The following is a 25,421-nucleotide window of genomic DNA, read 5'->3' on the forward strand; positions in this document are numbered from 1 at the left end:
GATAAACTCCATCCCACAGATATCACACCCGTGCTTAGAAGGTGGTTGTCATCGGACTGGCAAGAAGAATGGTAGAGAACTTTTAAAATGAAAAGCAGTATTACACACTCATCCATCCCCCCAAGAGCACCACGGCATAATAAGGCACAAATATCAAGGAGCTTCACGACGATTATAGCATATGTGAAATTTAATCACTGGAAGTTCAAAAAATACCTCTATCGGCTCAACCTAATTGTGTGAAAAAAGAGAAGATCCAGACCATATACTTCTATAATGTTCTCGGAATATATATCACATAAATGTAATTCCAAGTAATCTGTGGGTACTTGGTCATCAGTTCCAAATGGCTCAAATGGCTGTAAGCACTATGGGACTTAACATCTGAAGTCGTCAGTCTCCTACACTTAGAACTACTTAAACCTAAGGACATCATAGACATCCATACCTGAGGCAGGATTCGAACCTGCGACCATAGCAGCAGTGCAGTTCTGGACTGAAGCGCCTAGAACCTCTCAGCCACAATGGCCGGCTCATCAGTTCCTAAGCAGCTTCCAACCCGTGTTAGCATCCCACGATATAGCAACATTAAATGAAACAACAAGTTTACTGTTACCAGTCACCGTTTTATTTATTTCCTCGACGCGTTTCAAAGGTTTAAACCTCCATCTTCGGGTGGATTTATATTAGTTAGTATGACATTTGTGTGTGTGTTGCGTTACGAATTTTTGGAGGAACTTGTGGCACTGCCTCCAGTGGTCACAGGTTCCTTTTGCTGTCGTAACACATCACATGTATAGTGTCACATTTGTAAACGCCATGGTCTTTGGAACTGTGGTCCCAGGTTATGCTCATGGATGAGTCGAGGTATAGTCTGAACAGTGATTCTCGCCGGGTTTCCATCTGGCGTGAACCAGGAACCAGATACCAACCCATTAATGTCCTTGAAAGGGACCTGTATGGAGGTCGTGGTTTGATGGTGTAGGTTGCGATTATGATTAGTGCACGTACACCTCTGCATGTCTCTGACACAGGAAGTTGCAGGTCAGGTGTATTGGGACGTCATTTTGCACCAGTATGTCTGCCTTTTCAGGGGTGCAGTGGGCCCACCTTCCTCCTGTCGGAGGATAACGCACGGCCCCACCGAGCTGCCATCATGGAGGAGTACCTTGAAACAGAAAATATCAGGCGAATGGAGTTGCCTGCCTGTTATCCAGACCTAAACCCTCTCCAGCACGTCTGGGATGCTCTCGGTCCACACACCGCTGCACGTCTTCAAACACCTAGAACACTGCAGGAGCTCTGATGCGAGAGTGGGAGGCTTTACCACAGCAGCTGCTCGACCACCTGATCCAGAGTATGCCAACCCGTTGTGCGGCCTGTGTACGTGTGCATGGTTATCATATCCCATATTGACGTCGGGGCACATGCACAGGAAACAGTGGCGTTTTGAAGCACATGTGTGTCAGGACGGTTTTCTCAACTTATCACCAATACCGTTGACTTACAGATCTGTCTCGTGTGTGTTCCCTATGTGCCTATGCTATTACCACCTGTTTTGTGTAGTGCCGCGTTGTGTGGCACCACATTCTGCAATGATCCTTAATTTATGAGCATGAGTGTAGATACTGCATGTTCAATCTCAAGCTGCTGCCAACATAATTTTTCGTTCCTGGGTAGCAAAGTAGGCATGAGGAGCTTCCACTAAGAGGGATTTGCTCTTTGGTATCGCCATGTTAAGCTCTCGTAAGCTGATGGTTCACTTCTGTGGTTCTCCTTAAATTACAACCACCACAAGGGTACTGTACGCGAAATACTTAGCTTGAAGTACGCACTTCCCATTCCTTTTCAGGTAATATCTGTTGTTTCAGACTAGAAGGAGTCCTATTTTCCGTTGATTTAGTTAATTAAATTTGGTAGACCACTTGATTACACCATGGCCCTTTGTCTTCTGCATTAGATTTGTGCGTGTGGTGCCTTAACTTGAGACATTCCCACGTGTACTAGGTTAAGTTGAGAATACATGTGTGTGACGTGTACAACTGATATTACAAGCTTTTGAATTCTTTTGTACGGACAAGCAGGCACCGTGTGTAAATACATTGATCAACCACTGTCGCCAGCGATCCTCATGGTCGCAGACTAGAAAGACAATAAGGAGAAAACGTGCTTGATCCGATTTCAGTTCAGGTTAACGCGTGAGGGATTTTGTTAATATATCTAGCCCGTGACTTGTCTCCATTTCTTGTAGATCTTATTTTGGAGGGGAAATATTTTACGAGGTTTGCCCAGAAACTAATGCACCGCATTTGTTTTCTTCAACAATCTTTATTGAACATAATGAGAATTACACACACGAAAGAATGGTGTTTAATCTACACACACTATCCCGTTGTACAGCCTTCCACAAACGCGGAACAAGATGTAATATATTGATTATTCCTCGCTACTGTAGTGTTATCTTGAAGCTGTGAGAAATAAGGACAGGCGTTCCAAGGCGCGGAAGCAGATACGATGCTGAGAGCAGACGAAACTAGGAAAGATATTGTTACATGAAGTAAACCGTAAGGGGAGAGCCTTGCGAAAATGCAGACGCCCACAGACGCGGTCCCAGGCCGTTAGTTACTCTTCAGGGAATTAACATGTAACTTCATATATCGTCTAGACGCTCTAGTAGGTTGTCACCGAAGAGCTTTGTAACCAACAGGCACGTACTAGTGTATAAAGCCAGCTTGAGAACAGCAACGTCAGTAGACTCACAAGGGTTAGAAAGAGAGCGAAAACGCCAAAAACTGTTGACCTAGCAGTCCCTACTCTGGGGAGTTAGCAGAGCAGTTACGCGTAGCTTTCAGCTGAACAATGTTGATACCAAATACGGACTTAGTTAGTGCAACTGCATTAACATCCCTGCCTTAGGAGCAGCAGAGGGGACCTAACTAAACTATGATTGGCAGGCACCTGTAAGAGACCTACGGGATTGGCTGGGTGGCTTTAAGTGGGAAAAACAGTGCCCCCATGCGATTCTTTAAAACCCCTAGATTCCGCATTTTGGCAGAGTTCTCAGTCAGACGATCAGGGCGCCGAATCCGCGTCCGTCGACTCCAGCCTCGGTCCAGCTCCGCGTAAGTCTGCTGTCTCTCTCTCTCTTGGAGTTCATTATGTTTTGTTTTGCTACTAAGTTGTTGCCTTAAGCTGCTGCTAGTGTTTGCTACTGTGGTTAGCATTCACTCCTGGGACCTCCACTGGCTTCTATTGTAACAGTGTTATTCATGCTTTTTCTAACTCTAGAAGTAGCCTCCATTGCATCAGTTAGTGCTATTTCAAAATCCTGTTCGTCCAAGAGTCTCCACAACGAGTTCCCTACCGAGTCTCACCACCTGCATTTCTAGTAAATGCCTGTACCAGTGTTGGCTCAGATAGAAGAAAACAATCAAATGCCTTCACTGTGAATTGTCCTTCTGCCTTCTGCTCTGTACCGCTCGGGAGCGCAGACTGACCAGCAACCCCTTTTTCCCCTCAAAATGTCTTCCACCAATGGCATCCTTCAATGGCCCAAACAAGTGGAAGTCCGAGGGGGCTAGATCAGGGATGTAGGACGGATGGGGTAACACTGTCCAACCCAGTTTTGCGATGTATTCAGCAGTCCTCAGACTTGTGTGGGACCGAGCGTTAACGCATTGCAGAAAAACATTTCCTGGGTTGCTGTGGTGCTGAAGTCGACAGAAGCGCGTCTTGAGTTTTGTTAGTGTGTTGACATATGCTTCTGAATTAACGGTACCGCTTCTTGGCATCACATCGATCAGAATCACACCATCACAGTCCCAGAACAACGTGATCGTGACCTCTCAGGCGGAAGCAGTCGCTTTGAATTTTTGTTTCTGAAACTAATGTTGCATTTGTGAGAGAGAAATTAATATTCGTAAGAGACAAGCTTGTTTATTAGGGGTTAATGAGAGAGATAACTATTTCCCGCTAAGTGCTGGTCTTAGAAAGACTGAAGTTCATGGTGTTCAAATAACTAATAGGGGCGTCCATGTTGTTTCGCAACCAATACCAAGTATTCTTTCTCGCCATATTTTCACTGTATGACTGCCATCATCGATGTGGCGTAAGTAGAACGAGCTGTGTGCCTGCTATAAGACGGATGTGGACAATCATTCATTTAGTGCCTCACCGTGCTAATCCTTCACTGAAGATTATCTTAGCATTAACCGTTCCACGATCACCATAAAATTTGGTCTTATAATTACTGAAGACAGATATTTAACTGTGATACACTTTTATTTCTGTTTCGTGAAAGATATGCAACAATGGGTGGACCTCATGTATACTGGCAAAAAAAAAAAAAAAAAAAAAAAAAAAAAAAAAAAAAAAAAAAACGCTACGCGAAAAAAAATTAATGTAGAGTAATGAAATTGCGGAATAGATTTGTCTAGGTAACATATTTAAGTGATTAATATTGCAAGATCGCAGGTGAACATAAACGCGAGATAAGCCATTGAAACACGAAATGCTCGTCTATTAATAGCAGGTGTGGCCACCAGAATGTTGAATGCAAGCATGCAAACGTGTTGCATTGTGTTGTACAGGTGCCCGGTGTCAGTTTGTGGGATGGAGTTCCATGGTTGTTGCACTTGGTCGGTCAAAACAAGGACGGTTAATGCTGGTTGTGGATGATGCTGGATGTGGTTGTCGTCCAGTGATGTCCAATATGCGCTCGACTGCAGAAGAGCCGGTGATCGAGTAGGCCAAGGCCATAAGTCGACTCTCTGAAGAGCATGTTGGGTTGCACCAACGGTATGTGGGCGTCCGGTATTCTGTTGGAAAACACTCCCTGGGAAGCTGTTCATGATAGGCAGCACGACAGGGTGAATCACGAGATTGACATACACATTTGCAGCCAGAGTGCGTGGTGTAACCAAGAGAGTGCTCCTGCTGTTGTACGAAATCGCACCCCAGACCATAAGTTCGGGTGTAGGTCCAGGTGTGTATCAGGCAATCGGGTAGACTGTACGACCTCAACTGGTCTCCTTGTAACCAACACCGATGCAAAACCAGTTTTCGTCAGAAAGCACAACAGTCCCCGACTATCCCTTCCACTGGGCTCTCTTGACACTACTCAGGTCGCAAATGGCGATGGTTTGTGGTCAGTGGAATGCAAGCTAAAGGGTGTCAGCTGAGAGCTGTCCTTACAGTAACCGACTTGTAACAGTTCGTTATCTCACTGTGGTACCAGCTACTGCACAAATAATTGCTGCAGTTGCAGTACGATGGGCCAGAGTCACACGCTGAACACTATGGACTTCCTTCTCAGTAGTGCCACATGGCTGTCCGGAGCCCGGTCTTCTTTCGACGGTACATTCTCATGAGCATCACTGCAAGAAATCATGTAAAGTGACGATATTCCTGTCAAGTCTTTCTGCAGTTTGAGGAAGCAACATCCAGCTTTTTGTACCCCTTTACGACCTCATGGTCTAGGGGTAGCGTCTTTGGTTCATAATCAAAAACGTCTTCGGTCCCGGGTTCGATCCCCGCCACTGCCTAAATTTTGATAAATAATCAGCATTGGCGGCCAAAGACTTCCGGCATAAGAATTCAGCCTCATTCTGCCAACGGCCTTGTCAAAGAGGGCGGAGGACAATAGAGGTTCAGGGCACTCTCGTGTCCTAGGGGTGGGAAATTGCCCCTAAAGGCGGAAGAATCAGCAATGATCAACGACATGAGGATGCAGATGGCAATGGAAACCACTGCATTAAAGACACGTAACGTGTATCCACAGGACATGTGGCCTGTAATTGAAGAAGTGTCATGATGATCTCTCCATTGGCAAAAGATTCCGGAATAGTCCCCCATTCGGATCTCCGGAAGGGAACTGCCAAGGGGGAGGTTACCATGAGAAAAATATTAAATAATCAACGAAAGGATAACGTTCTACGAGTCGGGGCGTGGAATATCAGAAGCTTGAACGTGGTAGAGAAACTATAAAATCTGAAAAGGGAAATTCAAAGGCTCAATCTAGGTATAGTAGGGGTCAGTGAAGTGAAATGGAAGGAAGACAAGGATCTCTGGTCAGATGAGTATCGGGTAATATCAACAGCAGCAGAAAATGGTATAACAGGTGTAGGATTCGTTATGAATAGGAAGGTAGGGCAGAGGGTGTGTTACTGTGAACAGTTCAGTGACCGGGTTGCTCCAATCAGAATCGACAGCAGACCAACACTGACAAACATAGTTCAGGTATACATGCCGACGTCGCAAGATGAAGATGAACAGATAGAGAAAGTGTATGAGGATATTGAAAGGGTAATGCAGTATGTAAAGGGGGACGAAAATCTAATAGTCATGGGCGACTGGAATGCAGTTGTAGGGGAAGGAGCAAAAGAAAAGGTTACAGAAGAATACGGGCTTGGGACAAGGAATGAAAGAGGAGAAAGACTAATTGAGTTCTGTAAAAAGTTCAGCTAGTAATAGCGAATACCCTGTTCAAGAATCACAAGAGCAGGAGGTATACTTGGAAAAGTCCAGGAGATACGGGAAGATTTCAATTAGATTACATCATGGTCAGACAGAGATTCCGAAATCAGATACTGGATTGTAAGGCGTACCCAGGAGCAGATATAGACTCAGATCACAATATAGTAGTGATGAAGAGTAGGCTGAAGTTCAAAACATTAGTCAGGAAGAAGCAATACGCAAAGAAGTGGGATACGGAAGTACTAAGGAATGACGAGATACTTTTGAAGTTCTCTAACGGTATAGATACAGCAATAAGGAATAGCGCAGTAGGCAGTACAGTTGAAGAGGAATGGACATCTCTAAAAAGGGCCATCACAGAAGTTGGGAAGGAAAACATAGGTACAAAGAAGGTAGCTGCGAAGAAACCATGGGTAACAGAAGAAATACTTCAGTTGATTGATGAAAGGAGGAAGTACAAAGATGTTCCGGGAAAATCAGGAATACAGAAATACAAGTCGCTGAGGAATGAAATAAATAGTACGTGCAGGGAAGCTAAGACGAAATGGCTGCAGGAAAAATGTGAAGACATCGAAAAAGATATGATTGTCGGAAGGACAGACTCAGCATATAGGAAAGTCAAAACAACCTTTGGTGACATTAGAAGCAACGGTGGTAACATTAAGAGTGCAATGGGAATTCCACTTTTAAATGCAAGGAGAGAACAAATAGGTGGAAAGAATACACTGAAAGCCTCTATGAGGGTGAAGATTTGGCGGATGTGATAGAAGAAGAAACAGGAGTCGATTTAGAAGAGATAGTGGAATTTAAAAGAGCTTTGGAGGACTTATGGTCAAATAAGGCAGAAGGGATAGATAAAATTCCATCAGAATTTCTAAAATCATTGGGGGAAGTGGCAACAAAACGACTATTCACGTTGGTGTGTAGAATATATGAGTCTGGCGACTTACGTTCTGACTTTCGGAAAAGCATCATCCACACAATTCCGAAGACGGCAAGAGCTGACAAGTGCGAGAATTATCGCAAAATCAGCTTAGCAGCTCATGCATCGAAGCTGCTTACAAGAATAATATACAGAAGAATGGAAAATAAAATTGAGAATGCGCTAGGTGACGATCAGTTTGACTTTAGGGAAAGTAAAGGGACGAGAGAGGCAATTCTGACATTACGGCTAATAATGGAAGCAAGGCTAAAGAAAAATCAAGACACTTTCATAGGATTTGTCGACCTGGAAAAAGCGTTCGACAATATAAAATGGTGCAAGCTGTTCGAGATTCTGAAAAGAGTAGGAGTAAGCTATAGGGAGAGACGGGTCATATCCAGTATGTACAACAACCAAGAGGGAATATTAAGAGTGGACGATCAAGAACGAAGTGCTCGTATTAAGAAGGGTGTAAGACAAGTCTGTAGCCTTTCGGCCCTGCTCTTCAGTCTGTACATCGACGAAGCAATGATGGAAATAAAACAAAGGTTCAGGAGTGGAATTAAAATACAAGGTGAAAGGATATCAATGATACGATTCGCTGATGACATTGCTATCCTGAGTGAAAGTGAAGAAGAATTAAATGATCTGCTGAACGGAATGAACAGTCTAATAAGTACACAGTATGGTTTGAGAGTAAATCGGAGAAAGACGAAGGTAACGAGAAGTAGTAGAAACGAGAACAGCGAGAAACTTAACATCAGGATTGATGGTCACGAAGTCAATGAAGGAATTCTGCTACCTAGGAAGTAAAATAACCATTGACGGACGGAGCAAGGAGGACATCAAAAGCAGACTCGATACGGCAAAAAATGCATTTCTGGCCAAGAGAAGTCTACTAATATCAAATACCGGTCTTAATTTGAGGAAGAAATTTCTGAGGATGTACGTCTGGAGTACAGCATTGTATGGTAGTGAAACATGGACTGTGGGAAAACCGGAACAGAAGAGAATCGAAGCATTTGAGATGTGGTGCTATAGACGAATGTTGAAAATTTGGTGGACTGATAAGGTAAGGAATGAGGAGGTTCTACGCAGAATCGGAGAGGAAAGGAATATGTGGAAAACACTGATAAGGAGAAGGGACAGGATGATAGGACATCTGCTAAGACATGAGGGAATGACTTCCATGTTACTAGAGGGAGCTGTAGAGGGCAAAAACTGTAGGGGAAGACAAGATTGGAATACGTCAAGCAAATAATTGAGGACGTAGGTTGCAAGTGCTAGTCTGAGATGAAGAGGTTAGCACAGGAAAAGAATTCGTGGCGAGCCGCATCGAACCAGTCAGTAGACTGATGACCAAAAAAAACGACCTTGTTCAAACTCAGTGAGGTGTCGATGACTGCGTCTTTGTTGCCATAAAGGCATTCTCGACTAATATTAACTCACAGCATCCACTCTCAAAGGTAATTAATGTTCATGACCGTTACTGAGTTTCTTTCTTAGCCAACCAGCTTTGCATCCTCTTAGTGGCACTCTTATGCGACTGCTGCCAAATGTGAATAGACATCATCTTTCACATATAGAAACACACGTGCCAAGTATGGTGAATGTGACATAGTTCCATCTTGGTGCTGAACTATTTTACCGCCAGTGTATAAATGATAGGGGCCACCTCGCACTTGTCCACATCACCTATCTAAGGTGGTGCACCTTAGATAAACTAAGGGATGGGTTTCGATGTGTCATAATCAGATTTAGCGACAGTCAAACAACAATAAGAAGTAATAGAAAAAGTAGAAACAAAAATAATTGTGACACCACGTCTCGTATTCACGTGCTTTCTCTCACATGACATTATCATCATACCATTTCGCAGCTGAACAATGTTCATTCATACATTACGCGTGGCCCCACGGTATGGCTGTGTGATGTTGGAGCACACTAGTGGTCAGTGAGATCCTCAGTAGAGCATGTGTGGCATCAGCTCAGTCCCAGTGCCTGTGTCCAGGATACCAGTAACCACTTACAACAGTTGTGCGCCAGAAGGGCAAACGACCGCTTCATGACGCCCTTCGCAACAGAATCGGGGCACGCATCCATGCCGTAAGCAACGGCCTCTCTCCCCACTGATAAGTGGGCTCATACTGCCCAACTTCTTTGCAAATCTCAATCGAATTTGTAATCACTGAAATAATACCACAGTCCATCTGAATATGTAATAGTAGTAGCTTTAATCATCCCAAGATCTCTTTTTACAAGGATATAGGTCATGTCAAAGTATTTACAAGTTTAGATCAATTTAAAGAAGTTCCTTTCCACCTCGTCTTCCCATTCTGCGTAATTCACTATAATTTTCTGCCAGGTAGTGTATGTTCATGATGACTGTTAATCAGAGAGCTACACCGGCCCTACCGGTACATTACCGTTGTGAAGGTGTACTCGTATCCATCAGGGTTGAGCACCGGTATGATGTGCCAGTCGATGCTGTCTGCGAGGGCGCTCTGCGTCGCGTTGTCGACCAGCTGCTGGATGACGTAGAGAGCTGCTGCAGGCGCGATCCACTCGCGGGCATGGATGCCCGCGTCCACCAGGATCACCGGTGCGGAGCCAGTTCCAGACGACACCTGTATCATATCGATGGGCCGGCCCTCGTACGTCTGGCCTATGGACTGCACCGTCACCAAGCTGGGATAGTTCGATGCCAGGTCTGAGAGGTACTGCCGGATCTGTAAGAGTACACTGGGGCATTTAGAGGGGACAATATAATTCCCTTTGAGTCACCATTCATTTTACATCGCCCGAACATCGACTTAAAAAGTCGATTGACATGGAATCCAATGTTTCAGACTGAAAGCCATTTGACCACGATACCCAAAATTTTCACGTACTAAAAGTTAATTCTGACGTAATTTTACAGACAGTTACGTCTACGACATCAAATTACTTGAAACTGTTCGTCAATTCTCATACCAATATTTTTGCTTGTATTGGTCACCTAGTGACTCAAATTATTGCTGTTTGTTCCATTCTGAGAAGTTACGTTTAGTGTCAGGGGCCTCCTAAATTTTGTAGAAATCAGAAATGGCTTTCACTCGTGGTGAGATTATTGCTTTGGTGGAGAGGAGGGCAGAGAGGAGGTGGTATCATCCTCTATGAGCTAATTTCTCCAAGCCTGCTCCACTGTTTTAGACACTTGAAGAAACAGAGTTTTAGCAGTTGAGTTATCACAGTCGAAAGAGAAGCTCAAGTTACGTCGAGTCAGTCAACTAGTAGCACATAAAATGCAATGCTTTACTCAAATCAAGCAATGGAAAACCCAGGATGGAATGTAACAATATGGCAGTGTAGTTTCAGTTGCCTGATACTGCAGTCGCGTTTGTGTGTATGTGTGTGTGTGTGTGTGTGTGTGTGTGTGTGTGTGTGTGTGTGTGAGCGTCTACGTCTATTGTCGACAAAGGCCTTAGTGGCTCAGAGCTTTATTTGTGACAGCCTTTTTGTTGTACTTGTCTGCGACTCAGCATTTTTGTAATATTGTTACAATGCTTTACTCAATATTAATTAATAAAAGTGTGAACACAAATACGTCGGTAACTTTCAAAGTATACTCCTTTGACAAAATCCTATTGCATACATATACGCCCTACAACAGGTACCATTTTATAGTAAATTTAGTTTTGTTAGATCAAAATTTATGGGAAAGTGCGATGGAACATTGCATTAGCAGCCAGGGGCCAGTGAGTGCGGTCTGTCAAAATTTGGGTGAAGACAATGACCATGCGAAAGTATTGTGAGGCAGGCTAGCCTTTAATGGTATAACTTAATAGTGTAGCGCTAATGCACACTGCAAGCCAGGTGATGCCTCCATTATGTTTCCAGTGGTTTTGCTGAGTACATGACCAGGATCGGCGCACTGAGACAACAAGTGCACTGTAATCTGATAAGATAGATAAATCTTGGTTTTGTGTCACAGTCCAGGACGCAGGAGCCACGCCAGCCGAAGAGGCGACACAGAGCCACCAACCACAGTCGCAGGTTCGAGTTTCCACCGGGATAGCAGCTTACTGCACTAAGTCTGTACACTGCATTTGTGGCCAACAGAGCAGCCATCCTGGTGATCCACTCCTGCAGCAGACGGACTAGCCAGTGGGTCACATCCCGGATACAGCAGCCACCTTCTGACAATGCGGTGAGCACATCTCTTGCCACTCTTCTTGGCCACTTGGGTACAATAATTCATCGTAGAAGGACAACGCCTGCAAGATTCTCGTAGGCACCGGTGATATCGGTACTGTGGCACATGCAGCATAGCCGTGGGCCTGCTATCAAACGCAGACGTCAGTAAACCAGGGTGCCAACATGTCTTTCTGCCAGCTGGATGACGCTAGCCACTTGCTGACTGACCACCAGCCTACTCGGGAGGGGGGTGGGGTGGGGGGGGGGGGGCAGGAGCGTGAACGCCTCCCCACCACACCGCAGAACCAATGTATAAGCTGGAAATAAAGTGTTAATGAACACAGCCGCTTTTTCCTGGGTCTCACTGGACTGCCATCCAGTCTCACTCCTCAGTCAGTCAGCCTCCTCACAACATGCGAATCCCAGGCTCAGGAATAGTGGTGTCAGATCTACTGATGTCGCCTTCACTGGGCCTCCACCCATCCTGGACCCCGATCTGCAGTATCAGCATGGCGTGGCAGGGCGAGTGGAGCAACTGTTACTTCCTATATGTGTGGCAGGCATGGGATATAAGAAGGAGTATCATCAAGACATGGGGGTTACTTTGCTTAGACCAGGCAACCAGGCTGATGTGCCTGAATTTCGTGACAACGGCAAAGAGCATTATTTAAAACCTGTGAGGTGTTCACAGTGTAGTCTGCTTGGGCATTCCACACAGTCTTTATCTGCAACTTGTTTCATGTGTCATCGTCTTGGACATGTTGTGAAGCCGTGTATGGTTGATGATAAGGCACAAGATGAACTGGTTTCTTTTTTTCAGTTGGTAGTTATTTGTATTTGTATTGTGTATGAATGAAGGATAAAGTTATTGCAATGCAGAGTCAGAGACGCAAGGTGTTCCTGGGCTGGAGGCAGTTCAGACATTGGTTAATGAGGTAGCGAAACGGAGAGTGAAAATACGGCCGTCTGAGGACTTGATGTTCATGGAGGAACGGATAACATCAGCGAGTATTAGTGGTTGGTCCGCCAACCATTTATTGCAGGTACCAAAGCTTCTTTTAACAGGAGATGCAAAGATCTTTGTTAGATGCACATAAGAGTTGAACAATGAAGATACGGTCGAGCAATTCAGAAAGGAGCTTCTGCAGAGGTGTAAGAAACAGAACAGCGATTCATTTGGGAACAGATGAGCGCTATTACTAATATGCAAGAGGAATTTGTCGAAAGTTTTGCTGAGAGAATAAATAAAGTGAATGTACAAACATATGAACTGACTCAGAGTGATGAAATGAATAAAGTTTTACTGCAGGAGGCCGAGCAGAGGACGCATTGATGCTTTCATATGGGATTTATTACCAGATATGTCGAGGGGCTGCACACAGGGGCGCCTAAGGATCTTAATTCGGCTGTGAGATCAGCAATGGAGTGTGAGGAGACTGATGTGTCGATAGGTATTATTGGTAAGTGTGGTGTATTCTCTGCAAATTTGAAGTCTTACAATTGTGGGCATGTTCAGCAGTGCCACCAATGATGGTGGAAAAGGGGTGATATAGTTTATGAACAACATTATGGTAATGATAGTATGGGTGGACGGGAGGGAAGCAAGCAGCTGATAACTGCAAGAGAGAATTCAGTGAGTTGTTTGGTTAAATGGAGTACTGTATGTATGCGGGAGAAGGAGAGTCGGAATACTATAAATATTCACAGTTATGGTGCCAAATAAGTAAAGTTGACAGAAGGGGATGTTGATAGCAAACGTGGAAATTTTGGAGAGGGGGACTGACGCACAGAAGGTGTAAGCCATAAACAGCTACAGTATGCCTCTAAGACTGCATTACACTGATGGAGGAGCTATAGTTGGAATCTGAGGATTTCTATTTTCCTCAAAATCCATTGCCTGCAAAGCGTGTTACCTTATACAGAATTCAGACAGAAAATGAAGCACCACCGTACTACAAACGATACAAAATACCTCGCCATTTGCAACACACTCTGGTTGAGTTTATTGACCATTTGTTTGGGTTGAAGCTCCATCAGCGTCAGCATTATCTTGGCTATATAACTGTGTTCTCAAGGGACGTGGAAGAACACAGACAACGTCTGAGAGAAGTATTTAAGAGGTTGCAGCCTGCATCATATAGACACGTGTCATTATGTTAGAGGAAGCAAGATACTTACCCCGTGTGATTAGTAGAGATGGGGTGAGAATGGATGCAAGACTGATACAGGCAGTGCCAGATTTACCAGTGCCAAAGACAAGTAAAAAGCTATTGTCAGTTTTACTATAGAAAATTTGTAAATGGATTCACTGATATAGTGCGGTCACTCTTGCAGCTGTTCAAAAAGGGTGTGACATTTGTGCAGATGGTGCAATGAAAGGGAATGGTTTTAGGAGCTGGAGAGAGTTTCGAAATTGAGTCCAGTGTTGGTGTCCCCAAATTTTCAGAGAAAGGTCCTGTGATGCATAAATCATGCTCTGGCGTGTGTTTTGAGTCATAAGATCTTTAGTGAGGAACACGCAATTGCTTTTGCATCAAGACAAGATAATATTCATATGACCCGAGAAATTATTCGAACATGCTGAGAGAATGCTTCACTTTATATATGTAGTAATGTATTTTTGGTGTTACCTTTACAGGAGGAAGTGAAGTTTAAGGTGGTGACCGATCATGCTGCTCCAAAATGTTTTTTTTTTTTTTTTGGCTGAAGGACCCATCCAGCAGACTAACAAGATGGGTGCTAAGGCTCAGCGGGTTTCACTATGAAGTAGTTCACAAACGAGGAAATAAACATGGGAATTCATTTGCATTAAACAAGACATAACAGTAGTGCAAGTACTGAGTGGGACCCTTGCTGGATGGCCAGTGGTGCAGAATGCTGACAGCGCAGGAAGCAACCACAGTTGAGCATGTGTGACACTCTGTTGTGCAAGGTAAAAATCCGCAGGACGAACAGGGCCAAAAGGGGGCTGTCAGTTACACTCAAACACATGTAACTTTATTTAGTTGTCCAAAAAATACAGCAAAAATTTTTTTAGCTTAGTTATCGGCTGAATAGGCCACACTACCTTATCCCTTAAGGGCCCAAGCACTTAAACTTAACGGGTTCCCGGGTTCGATTCCCGGCAGGGTCAGGGATTTTCTCTGCCTCGTGATGGCTGGGTGTTGTGTGATGTCCTTAGGTTAGTTAGGTTTCAGTAGTTCTAAGTTCTAGGGGACTGATGACCATAGATGTTAAGTCCCATAGTGCTCAGAGCCATTTGAACTTAAACTTAAAAACGGGTGAAATCCATTAACTTAAAATTCAGACTCAGAATATTTAGAAGGCAGATTGCCTCAAGTAAATAAGTTCTATAACTTGGCTGAAGGCCCAACAAATCTAACACTTGCAAAGCAATCAAGTTTAATATGAAGACGGCCGAAGGCCCATGAATTAAGACTGCAGGTAAACTTAATTCTTAAAAACACAAGGCAGAGGGTCTTACCTTCAATTAGGCTGAAGGCCCCACACAGTCTGATACTTGAAAGACAGACTTTAATTTAAAAACGGCTGAAAGCCGAAGACTTAAAACAACTAAAATAATTTTTAGTATGCAGAAGGCCCAAAGCTTTATCTTTAAACCATATTTTACACAGGCTGAAAGCACAAACAATCTAAGATTTAACAAGTAAGGAATTTAAATTTTAAAGTGGCTGAAGGCCCATTATTGAAAAACACAACTACAATAAATTTTCGAAAGGGAGAAGGCCCAAAGCTTTATCCAAAACATATTTTTAAAGAGGCTGAAGGCCAGAACAATGCAAGACTTGACAAGTAGGGTACTTTCAGTTTTAAATTGGATGAAGGCCCGTTATTTAAAACCCAACTGAAAGCATACTAAATTCAAACCATCCGCTACAAACCATTAAAAAACACAATCAAACACCAATAACAAAGGGCAGTATAGCCAGCGGCGCTCAGGAGTTTCCGGGGTTAGTCTGCACTTGAAACATTAATGTTCACTTAGGGGAGACAATTAGTGGGCCCAACTTTATGCGATCCACCACAACCCAACCAAGAGACAGTCAATGGACCCACCGACAAGACGACCTACTTTCCACCTGACCAGTGCACAAGGAAATATAAAGCCAAAAAGTAAAAGGTGTAGCCCCCACAACCAAGTATGCGTAAGCTGTCAACACTACACACACGATTTGGACAGCAACAACACGGTGAGGAAAGGACACTGCCTGAATTTTACGTCAGCGGCCAGGGCAGGTAATCGGAACGCTAACGGCCACAAGGCAGAAAATTCCACCGGTGCACTTGGACTTCAAATAACCAAAATACAGTTTAACTCCACTGAATGGTGGCCAAACATTCGCCAACTTGAACTCTCGCTGCTGCTCACGGGAATATCCCCACCAGCCAACCATGAAAACCAACGGCTCAATGTGAACAGTTTGGCTTCGGTAATTAAATCACGACTCAAATTTCATGTCCTGGGTCGGTGAGCCATGAACCCCATAGCAATCGGAACAGCTGCCACACACTCCGACACTGCGTTGAGACAGCCAGCAGGCCAGGCCCACTGGGCCGCGAGATTTCCTGACTGATCCACTCCATCTGACCAACTGCCGCACTTCAGCACAGAGGAGGCACTAAAATAACTGAGTAGTCGACGTCACAAGCTACACACAGTTTCACGAACACTTGCACGAAGGAGTTTACAATACTAACGGCAGCGACTGTGCAATGACAAGAATGAATTACGAGTCGGCACACGCATGCAACCCATAAGCGATTGCCGGCCAACATACACGTCATCCGACAAGACGACCAATCGACGACTGACCAAGGTGGTCCGCACTCAAGTGATATGTATCGGCAACCGTTGGGTGAGTCCTGGCTGTCCAGACCTCACTGCAGCCGTGCTCTAACTGAACCCCTGCCGTGTCCTAAGTCAAACACTGCCAGGTCCGAACTGCACTGCTAGCACCACCCAACTCACTGGCAGATCCAAACATACTCCAAACACATGACAACCGGGAAGAAATAGCAGTCAGCTAAGATAATATGCGAGGGCTTATATCGAAAAGCGCCGCTGCTGCCGCTCACGGGCAGGCAAAGCGGCAACTCGGTGACACCAGTAATTGAAATTAACATAACGAGGTGGTAGTACAGCACAATCAGGACGTCAAATGACATATGGCACGAACACGAGCCATGCATGGCTCAAGTATTCGCACGAGCAAAGAGAAAAGAAGAAGTTCTAATGGATGTCCATGATTGTGTGTTGTCTGGACGTGGAGGATGCAGTGCAACAAAGTGTAGGATAGTAGAAGAATAACAGTGGAAAGGAAGAAAAGATGTGTATCAGTAGGTGAAGAATTGTGGGCAGTGAGTGCAGTGTGTGGAATCGAGTCATAAGAATGTTTCATTACAGAGACTGCTAGAACCTTGAAGACTGTTTGCGATTATTTCAGTGTATGTGTTAGGACCATTTAACTGGACTCTAACACAGAATTGTTTTCTGTTGACAGTGACTGATCATTTCTCTTGCTATAACGAGATCATATCTATGATAAGCCAGCATGCAATTAAGTCACACAGGTGATGGTCGATAGGTAAATACTGAAGTATGTAGTACCAGAAACGATGACTATAGGTAAGAAAACAAACTTCATGTCAGACTTGATAAATGACTTGTATTGTTTGTTACATGTGAAGAAATTATGAACTACACTACTGGCTATTAAAATTTCTACAACACGAAATGACGTGCTACAGACGCGAAATTTAACCGGTCATAGAGGCAAGGATGGGGAGTCAGTCCATGAGTTCACGGGAACTGTGTGATTGGTGTAGAAGTGAATATAAGATGAACATCACGGTATTTGAGATACAGGAGGAAGCTGTCAAATTTGTGGGAAGGTTACTGCACAACAGAGGGTGGCAGCGTTGATGTTGTTTGGTCCATATACACCAAAAAGCAAGACAAATAAATCTGTGGTGAGGTACCAGGTAATAGAAACCATGTTGCGAGTCAGTGTTATCCTACATTTACCGACAACGTCGGCGGCGGTGCATGTTAGACATCTGCAACGGTTTAGAGGTGCCCCAGTGTCGATCCCAATGAAAGTAAGAGTGGAACCAAAGGAGAAAGTAAAAAGGAAAAAGTGAGGCAGTACACGGGGAAGTGTACATGAACCTGTGTAAAGAGCACCAAACGCTTTGAGATTAAGGAAGTAGAAGGTGAATTTTTATTTTGTTTTTGATGATTGCTTAGGATATTATGTGTGTGGTACTGGAAGTAGAATGTTAATAGTGAATGTATTAATTTTTCATTGGAATAAGGGTTATTCAGTCTCGTGTTTTGACAGATGCAGACTGCTAGTTATGGTCCTAGTGTGAGGTAGACATGCGCATTTTAAGCGGTACATCACACACTCCTATCTGATGAAAGTGGAAACCATAGGAAAAGTTGCGCAGGTGAGGACAGGTGGTGTATTGGTGATATCTGAAAGGGAAGAGAGTCATGCAGTGACAACAGAGGAAGAACTGCAACAATTTCAAAGATAGAAATTTACAATATGTATAGTTCATGTGACTCAGATGTTAGCAGTAGCAAGTTGCTATGAGCAAGGAGGGCTCATGAGGCAAGACAACTGGAACTGAAAGATAATGGATTGTCGATAAACGAGACAGAATGCAACGTAACAGGGCCATTTCCATCTAACAGCCACTATGAGTTGGGATGTTCAACTGAAGATAACACTATTGCGGATTTACTGGCCGGATAAGCCATTGGGGATACTCCCTAAGCAGAAACATACATGGAAAACAGACCTTATACATTCCTTGAACCAATTAATAGCCGAAAAAAGAAGGGCGAATCTGTTGAACAATAGATGCAGCATGTTAAACGATATCAGGAAAGGTGATGCCGAGAAACAGTGATCTTGAGTGTTGCAATAACTAGCGCCGAAGTTACTCAACCTGTGCTTTGCACAGCCTTCATCTATTTCAGATGTGGGGCCACCCACCAGACCGATCTACCTGTAATACAGACTCTGGAAAAGTGGATTCCTAGAACATGATCGTGAATGTGGTGTAAAATTATAGTATCTGATTTTAGACAAGTAGGTAGCAAACGTTTGCAAACTACAGTATATAGCACATATCGTTTGACAGAATGTAAGAAAGAAACACAAAGTGATGAAATTTCTAGAGCAACAAATGGTGTGTTAATTTGGGCAGAAACAACTAAACGGCATAAGGAGGCATTAACATGTTAGTGCTGAAGACAAATGCGGACTCTGAGCAGCGAAAATTGTACCAGCATGTGTTTTGCAAGGTGAACTTGTGTTGCATATACGACACACCACTGGTAACCAAGCTTAAGGAAGATTGGAAAGGCTGGGCCTTCTCCATGGAGCCGGCCGGAGTGGCCAAGCGGTTCTAGGCGCTACAGTCCGGAACCGCGCGACCGCTACGGTTGCAGGTTCGAATCCTGCCTCGGGCATGGATGTGTGTGATGTCCTTAGGTTAGTTAGGTTTAAGTAGTTCTAAGTTCTAGGGGACTTATGACCTCAGCAGTTGAGTCCCATACTGCTCAGAGCCATTTGAACCATTTTTTTTCTCCATGGAAGGGGTAATGTAGCGCCACTGCCAGATTAGGACTATAGTTTCGGAGAAGGTGCAGTGGGCCATTTCATTAGTCACTGGAGATTGATGAGCGCGGCTTGCGTCGTTGGATTTAGATAACAAGCCAACAAGCATGAATTTATTATGACATGGGCTAGTCCCACTCAGTGTAACTTGCCAGCGCAGCAGCAATGAACAGTGCAGGCATGGTGACGTCACCATCGGCGTCAAAGTGCAGTTGTCAATCACGATAAGTTTCAACTAATTTTATGGTGGCAACACTAATATCATTCACCTTGTAATTTGAAGCAACGTGTGTTTCATGAATATGTTTCTGTCTGAGCTGAAAGTGAAAAATTAAACTATAAACAAACAAACAACAACAAAAAAATAAGTAACCATTACTTGTTTCATTGCACCCATACAGCTTTCATGGATAGTGTGTCTTATAGGACTTGCAAATGGTAAAGAGTATGGCAATTAATTCGCAAATAACGTTTATTTTAAACTAAAACTCTATAACCGCTTATACATGGTCAAGTCGCATTAATGTGACCATTGCCTATGATCGATGTCAATGTTCCATATCTACTTATAAATGGCAGGTGGCAGCACTAGCAGTGGAGGGTATATAATGCGTGCTGGGGGCTACAGATAACAGACCAGTTGTTGTTGCAATTTGGGAATATCTGAAGTCCAGAGCCATTATTGGCTTTCCAGCCAAGGATGGAAGCACTTACGAAACGACTAAGTTTGGAAACTGTTCGCTTGCCACCATGTTTGAAGTACACAATGCATGGCAAAATGACACTACTTAGAACCGACGCCGAGGCAAGTGTGGGGCATCAAGGGGCATAGATGACAGGGGTGAACGATGGCTGTGGAGTTGTGTATGGGTGAATAGACGTAAAACGCCACTCTCTCGGTTGTTAAGTGAAGGCCGTCAGCCTCTGTGTTGTCTACGGTGAAATGTAACACCTGAAATTTGGTATTCTCGACACATTCTTGATACTGTGGATATCGTCAAATTGAATACTCTAACATTTCCGCATTCAAAGGCTGTTAATTCCTGTTGAGCAGCTTTAATCATGTCGGAAGCCTTTTCACATGAATCACGTGAGTACAAATGACATCTCTGCCAATGCACTGCCATTTTATACCCTGTGTACGTGATATTCCGTAATACGTTCATCCCACGACTGTTATCACCTCAGTGGATTATCTAAACATTCAGTATTATTCTGATGGTTTATCTTGGGTTTCATCTTTGAAATTGATGTTTTATGTTTTACATCTATGGATTTTGAGTTTTCGCTTACCTTTTCACATATGTGTACTTTTTTAACTGAAAATAATAGTAAATCACTACTATGGTAGTAGTACAGTCTGTGGGAGTTATTCCCCAATAACCTACCAATCCTACCACACTTTTTGAGTAGCAGGATTCAGACTCTTGAATGATTTCTCTCATTATATCAGACAACTGCAGATTCCAAAGATGGTTCACGACATATATGCTAAAGCAACAGTAGCGTATATACGTCTATTCCTGTACTCACTCATTACCAAATTACAACTGACAAAGGAACAATCCCAGATATAAACCAACAATCTTAATAAAATCTAGTGGGTGTGTAGAAGGGTCGAACTAATGCAATACATATTGTTTCATTTTTGTCCAGTTTCACTTTTAAGGGATAAAACGCACTCCAAAATGTAATTTCAAATGTTATGTTCAGAGGGAATACCGATTAAATCACGATAAATGAAAATTATCTTTAGTTGTAGATAAAATAAGAGTTGTTGCACACCACATACATCCATGCGCAATAAAGTTGGTTTCTGAAAGATAATTATTGGAAAATAAGCAGTACACATTGTGCTTTCTTTCACACAGTTCATCTCAAGAATCTAACGATAATACAGACTGGGTAAGAAAACCTCTCTGAAATATCTTTTCACGAGTACAGACGTTAGTTTACCATATTTTTCTTCCGTTTCGGGCTTCAAAAAGAGACCTTTGGATTCTCAGTAAAAATTCTCATCAATTTATTTTAAAACTATGTTTCAGAAATCAACTTTATTCTTCATGGATGTATGTAGCGTGCAACCACCTTTATTTTATCTATAACCAAAGATCATACTTGTAGTCAAGGAAACTGTTCATCTGCCAATCCCAGAAGTCTGGATGAGATGGGTACAACAGTGGTATCTATAGGACATTCAATGTTGGTGAGAAGATTTTCCGATCCTGTTTTACTGAATGATTATGATGTTAACTCCACTTTAAAGTCACTAGTACATAAGTAATTCCCTTCACCAAGGTTTTAAACTGCACTGAAAAATGTCTCGTACAAATCATGATTTTTAGGGGAACACCAACTAAAATTTGAGAATCCTACTGAATCTAGCTTATATTGTGATGTCCATCATGCCTTTCATGTGAAGATATTGCGTTTGTTTTATTTGCATGGTGTTAAAAAGTTATGTTTCAAACTTTTCTTTCCAGATTATTACTACTGCCATGATTTTCTACCATAGTAGTGATTTACTATTATTTTCAGTTAAAAAAGTACACATATGTGAAAAGGTAAGCGAAAAATCAAAATCCATAGATGTAAAACATAAAACATCAATTTCAAAGATGAAACCCAAGATAAACCATCAGAATAATACTGAATGTTTAGATAATTTAATTATGCATTTGGAAAATTCTCGTTCAGCACGCTGTGTAGGGCCTACAGCTAATTTCCCAAAAATGATATTTTCAAAACCAACCTTATTTCACATGGGTGTATGTTATGTGCATTCTTCTTTAATTTATGTTGCAATAAAAGTTTTCATTTTTCAAAATGAATTCATAGTGATTGGGCATTTTGAAAAATTACAAATTATTAGAAAAGTTGATTACACAGTTTTCAACAATGTTAATCACATCTAGCTTTTATGTGAAACACATTTTTATAAATAATGATTTACAAGATATTCGCCTGAAACATGATATTCCAAATTAGATTTTGGGGCGTTTTTTACCCCTTAATTGGGTAAAAACAAAAATTTGTACTGCATTACTTTCACACCTCTACAGATAAGGTAAATTTAATCAAAATCGCTTACTTACATCTGGTAATGTCTCCTTGTAAGTATCCTTTCTTCCAATAAGATTTTGCTCATTTTATAATGCTGTTAGGAGATGCTGTCTTCCTAATTTTCTCTCCCTTACAATTCGCTGTTTCAGAAAATGTAACTTTTATACATCTATAAATACATTTTGTATCAGTTACTATTATTAATATTGTTTTTATTATTATTATCGTTATTATTACTAGCAGTAGTAACAGCAACATTAGTAATGTTTATTTTCAACTTTTTGCGGCGTAATGAATACTCCCTTAAATTTCGGGCATGCAGCCGCAATAATAAATTTCTTCCACTGGTATTTCGGCCACGTGTCGTCCAGCCATCCTCAGAATGAGAAGATATGCGGCCGAAATATCAGTGGAAGAAATTTTATTTGCTCTGATCCACACCCCAACATTAGCAACCCAACTAGCAACATTAGTAGTTGTACTACTAGTACTAACACTGGTAGCTATATCTCATTAGTGTTATTTCAATCATTTGTAATTCTGTTAAAAGCATTTTATTGATTTTATCACATTAAAATTACTGTGATTTGTCAGGTAACTAAATGTAACTCTGGTTCCGAGTGAGACTGGCTGAAGGTCCTAATCTGATCAGATCCAATAAGTAAAACAAATAAATAACATACCATCACTTCTTCTAGTTAGTGTTTTCTGAATATTTCGTTCCAAGGAGATCCTTTAGAACCCTTCCGTAAAGCAACATAGCAAACAATTAGGTAGTCTTCTTTCCAAATTTTTCCACAGCCCATGATTCATTTTCGTTTCATACAGGGTGTTTCAAAAATAACCGGTATATTTGAAACGGCAATAAAAACTAAACGAGCAGCGATAGAAATACACCTTTTGTTGCAATATGCTTGGGACAACAGTACATTTTCAGGCGGACAAACTTTCGAAATTACAGTGGTTACAATTTTCAACAACAGATGGCGCTGCAAGTGATGTGAAAGATATAGAAGACCACGCAGTCTGTGGGTGCGCCATTCTGTACGTCGTCTTTCTGCTGTAAGCGTGTGCTGTTCACAACGTGCAAGTGTGCTGTGGACAACATGGTTTATTCCTTAGAACAGAGGATTTTTCTGGTGTTGGAATTCCACCGCCTAGAACACAGTGTTGTTGCAACAAGACGAAGTTTTCAACGGAGGTTTAATGTAACCAAAGGACCGAAAAGCGATACAATAAAGGATCTGTTTGAAAAATTTCAACGGACTGGGAACGTGACGGATGAACGTGCTGGAAAGGTAGGGCGACCGCGTACGGCAACCACAGAGGGCAACGCGCAGCTAGTGCAGCAGGTGATCCAACAGCGGCCTCGGGCTTCCGTTCGCCGTGTTGCAGCTGCGGTCCAAATGACGCCAACGTCCACGTATCGTCTCATGCGCCAGAGTTTACACCTCTATCCATACAAAATTCAAACGCGGCAACCCCTCAGCGCCGCTACCACTGCTGCAGGAGAGACATTCGCTAACGATATAGTGCACAGGATTGATGACGGCGATATGCATGTGGGCAGCATTTGGTTTACTGACGAAGCTTATTTTTACCTGGACGGCTTCGTCAATAAACAGAACTGGCGCATATGGGGAACCGAAAAGCCCCATGTTGCAGTCCCATCGTCCCTGCATCCTCAAAAAGTACTGGTCTGGGCCGCCATTTCTTCCAAAGGAATCATTGGCCCATTTTTCAGATCCGAAACGATTACTGCATCACGCTATCTGGACATTCTTCGTGAATTTGTGGCGGTACAAACTGCCTTAGACGACACTGCGAACACCTCGTGGTTTATGCAAGATGGTGCCCGGCCACATCGCACGGCCGACGTCTTTAATTTCCTGAATGAATATTTCGATGATCGTGTGATTGCTTTGGGCTATCCGAAACATACAGGAGGCGGCGTGGATTGGCCTCCCTATTCGCCAGACATGAACCCCTGTGACTTCTCTCTGTGGGGACACTTGAAAGACCAGGTGTACCGCCAGAATCCAGAAACAATTGAACAGGTGAAGCAGTACATCTCATCTTCATGTGAAGCCATTCCGCCAGACACGTTGTCAAAGGTTTCGGGTAATTTCATTCAGAGAGTACGCCATATTATTGCTACGCGTAGTGGATATGTGGAAAATATCGTACTATAGAGTTTCCCAGACCGCAGCGCCATCTGTTGTTGAAAATTGTAACTACCGTAATTTCGAAAGTTTGTCTGCCTGAAAATGTACTGTTGTCCCAAGCATATTGCAACAAACGGTGTATTTCTATCGCTGCTCGTTTAGTTTTTATTGCCGTTTCAAATATACCGGTCATTTTTGAAACACCCTGTACCTTGCTCCAAACTTACATTCTCAAAAAGTTTCTCTCTCAAATTAAGATCTGTGATTGATACTTGTAAGCTCCCAGTTGGTGGAGAGTTGGCAGTCCAGCGGGTATAAGCTGTAAAGAAACGATGGGACATGCTCCCAGCACTTCACACCAAGATGATGAGTAGGAAAAGACATCGAAGCATTGTGACAACATATTGCCAGGACTGAGCTGATAAGCAGAGAAGAATTCATCAATGAAGTGATCTGAGAAAGCCTGCCTTCTCGTGAAGAGTAGCATTATTTAATACCTTTTGTCATTTCTCATAATACAGTTAATAGAAATGGGTACCTCGTCGTAGCGGTGGTATTCCGTGAACGATATCCGTGATTCGCCACCAACAGCAGTCCTAGTCTTCACCTGCTGGTGGTTCAGCTCTCTCTCTCTCTGCAGAACACTGGAACGAAAAGTAATGCTGGCATTTGCAACACAGGCAAACTGTCTTAAAACAACTTTGTGCAAAAGAATAATATGATGAAATGAAACAATATTATGACAAAGGAAGTTCCTACTCACCATTTTGGGGAGATTCTGAGTCGCGGATAGGCACAACAAAAAGACTCTCACAATTATAGCTTCGTCAACAGACAGACAGACATACGCGCACACACACACACACACACACACACACACAAACACACACACTCGCGTAGACGCAAATCACACACACGACTACAGTCTCAGGCAACTGAACTGAAACTGGTGGTTTCAGTTGCCTGAGA

The 25,421-nt window shown here is 43.0% G+C and overlaps 1 protein-coding gene across 1 annotated transcript in view; it reads right to left on the bottom strand.

Annotated features, from left to right (window-relative positions):
* Window positions 1-25,421, bottom strand: part of LOC126260301 (carboxypeptidase B-like) — a 157,877-nt gene that overhangs the window by 106,018 nt on the left and 26,438 nt on the right. Inside the window, exons 2-3 of the mRNA XM_049957625.1 lie at window positions 24,991-25,096; window positions 9,823-10,125 (exon numbers count right to left, since the gene is read on the bottom strand). Of these exons, the coding sequence (XP_049813582.1) occupies window positions 9,823-10,125; window positions 24,991-25,096 (409 nt within the window). The remainder of the gene's footprint in view (window positions 1-9,822; window positions 10,126-24,990; window positions 25,097-25,421) is intronic.

This window comes from Schistocerca nitens, chromosome 5 (genome assembly GCF_023898315.1).
Source record: "Schistocerca nitens isolate TAMUIC-IGC-003100 chromosome 5, iqSchNite1.1, whole genome shotgun sequence".
Taxonomy (NCBI): Eukaryota; Metazoa; Arthropoda; class Insecta; order Orthoptera; family Acrididae; genus Schistocerca; species Schistocerca nitens.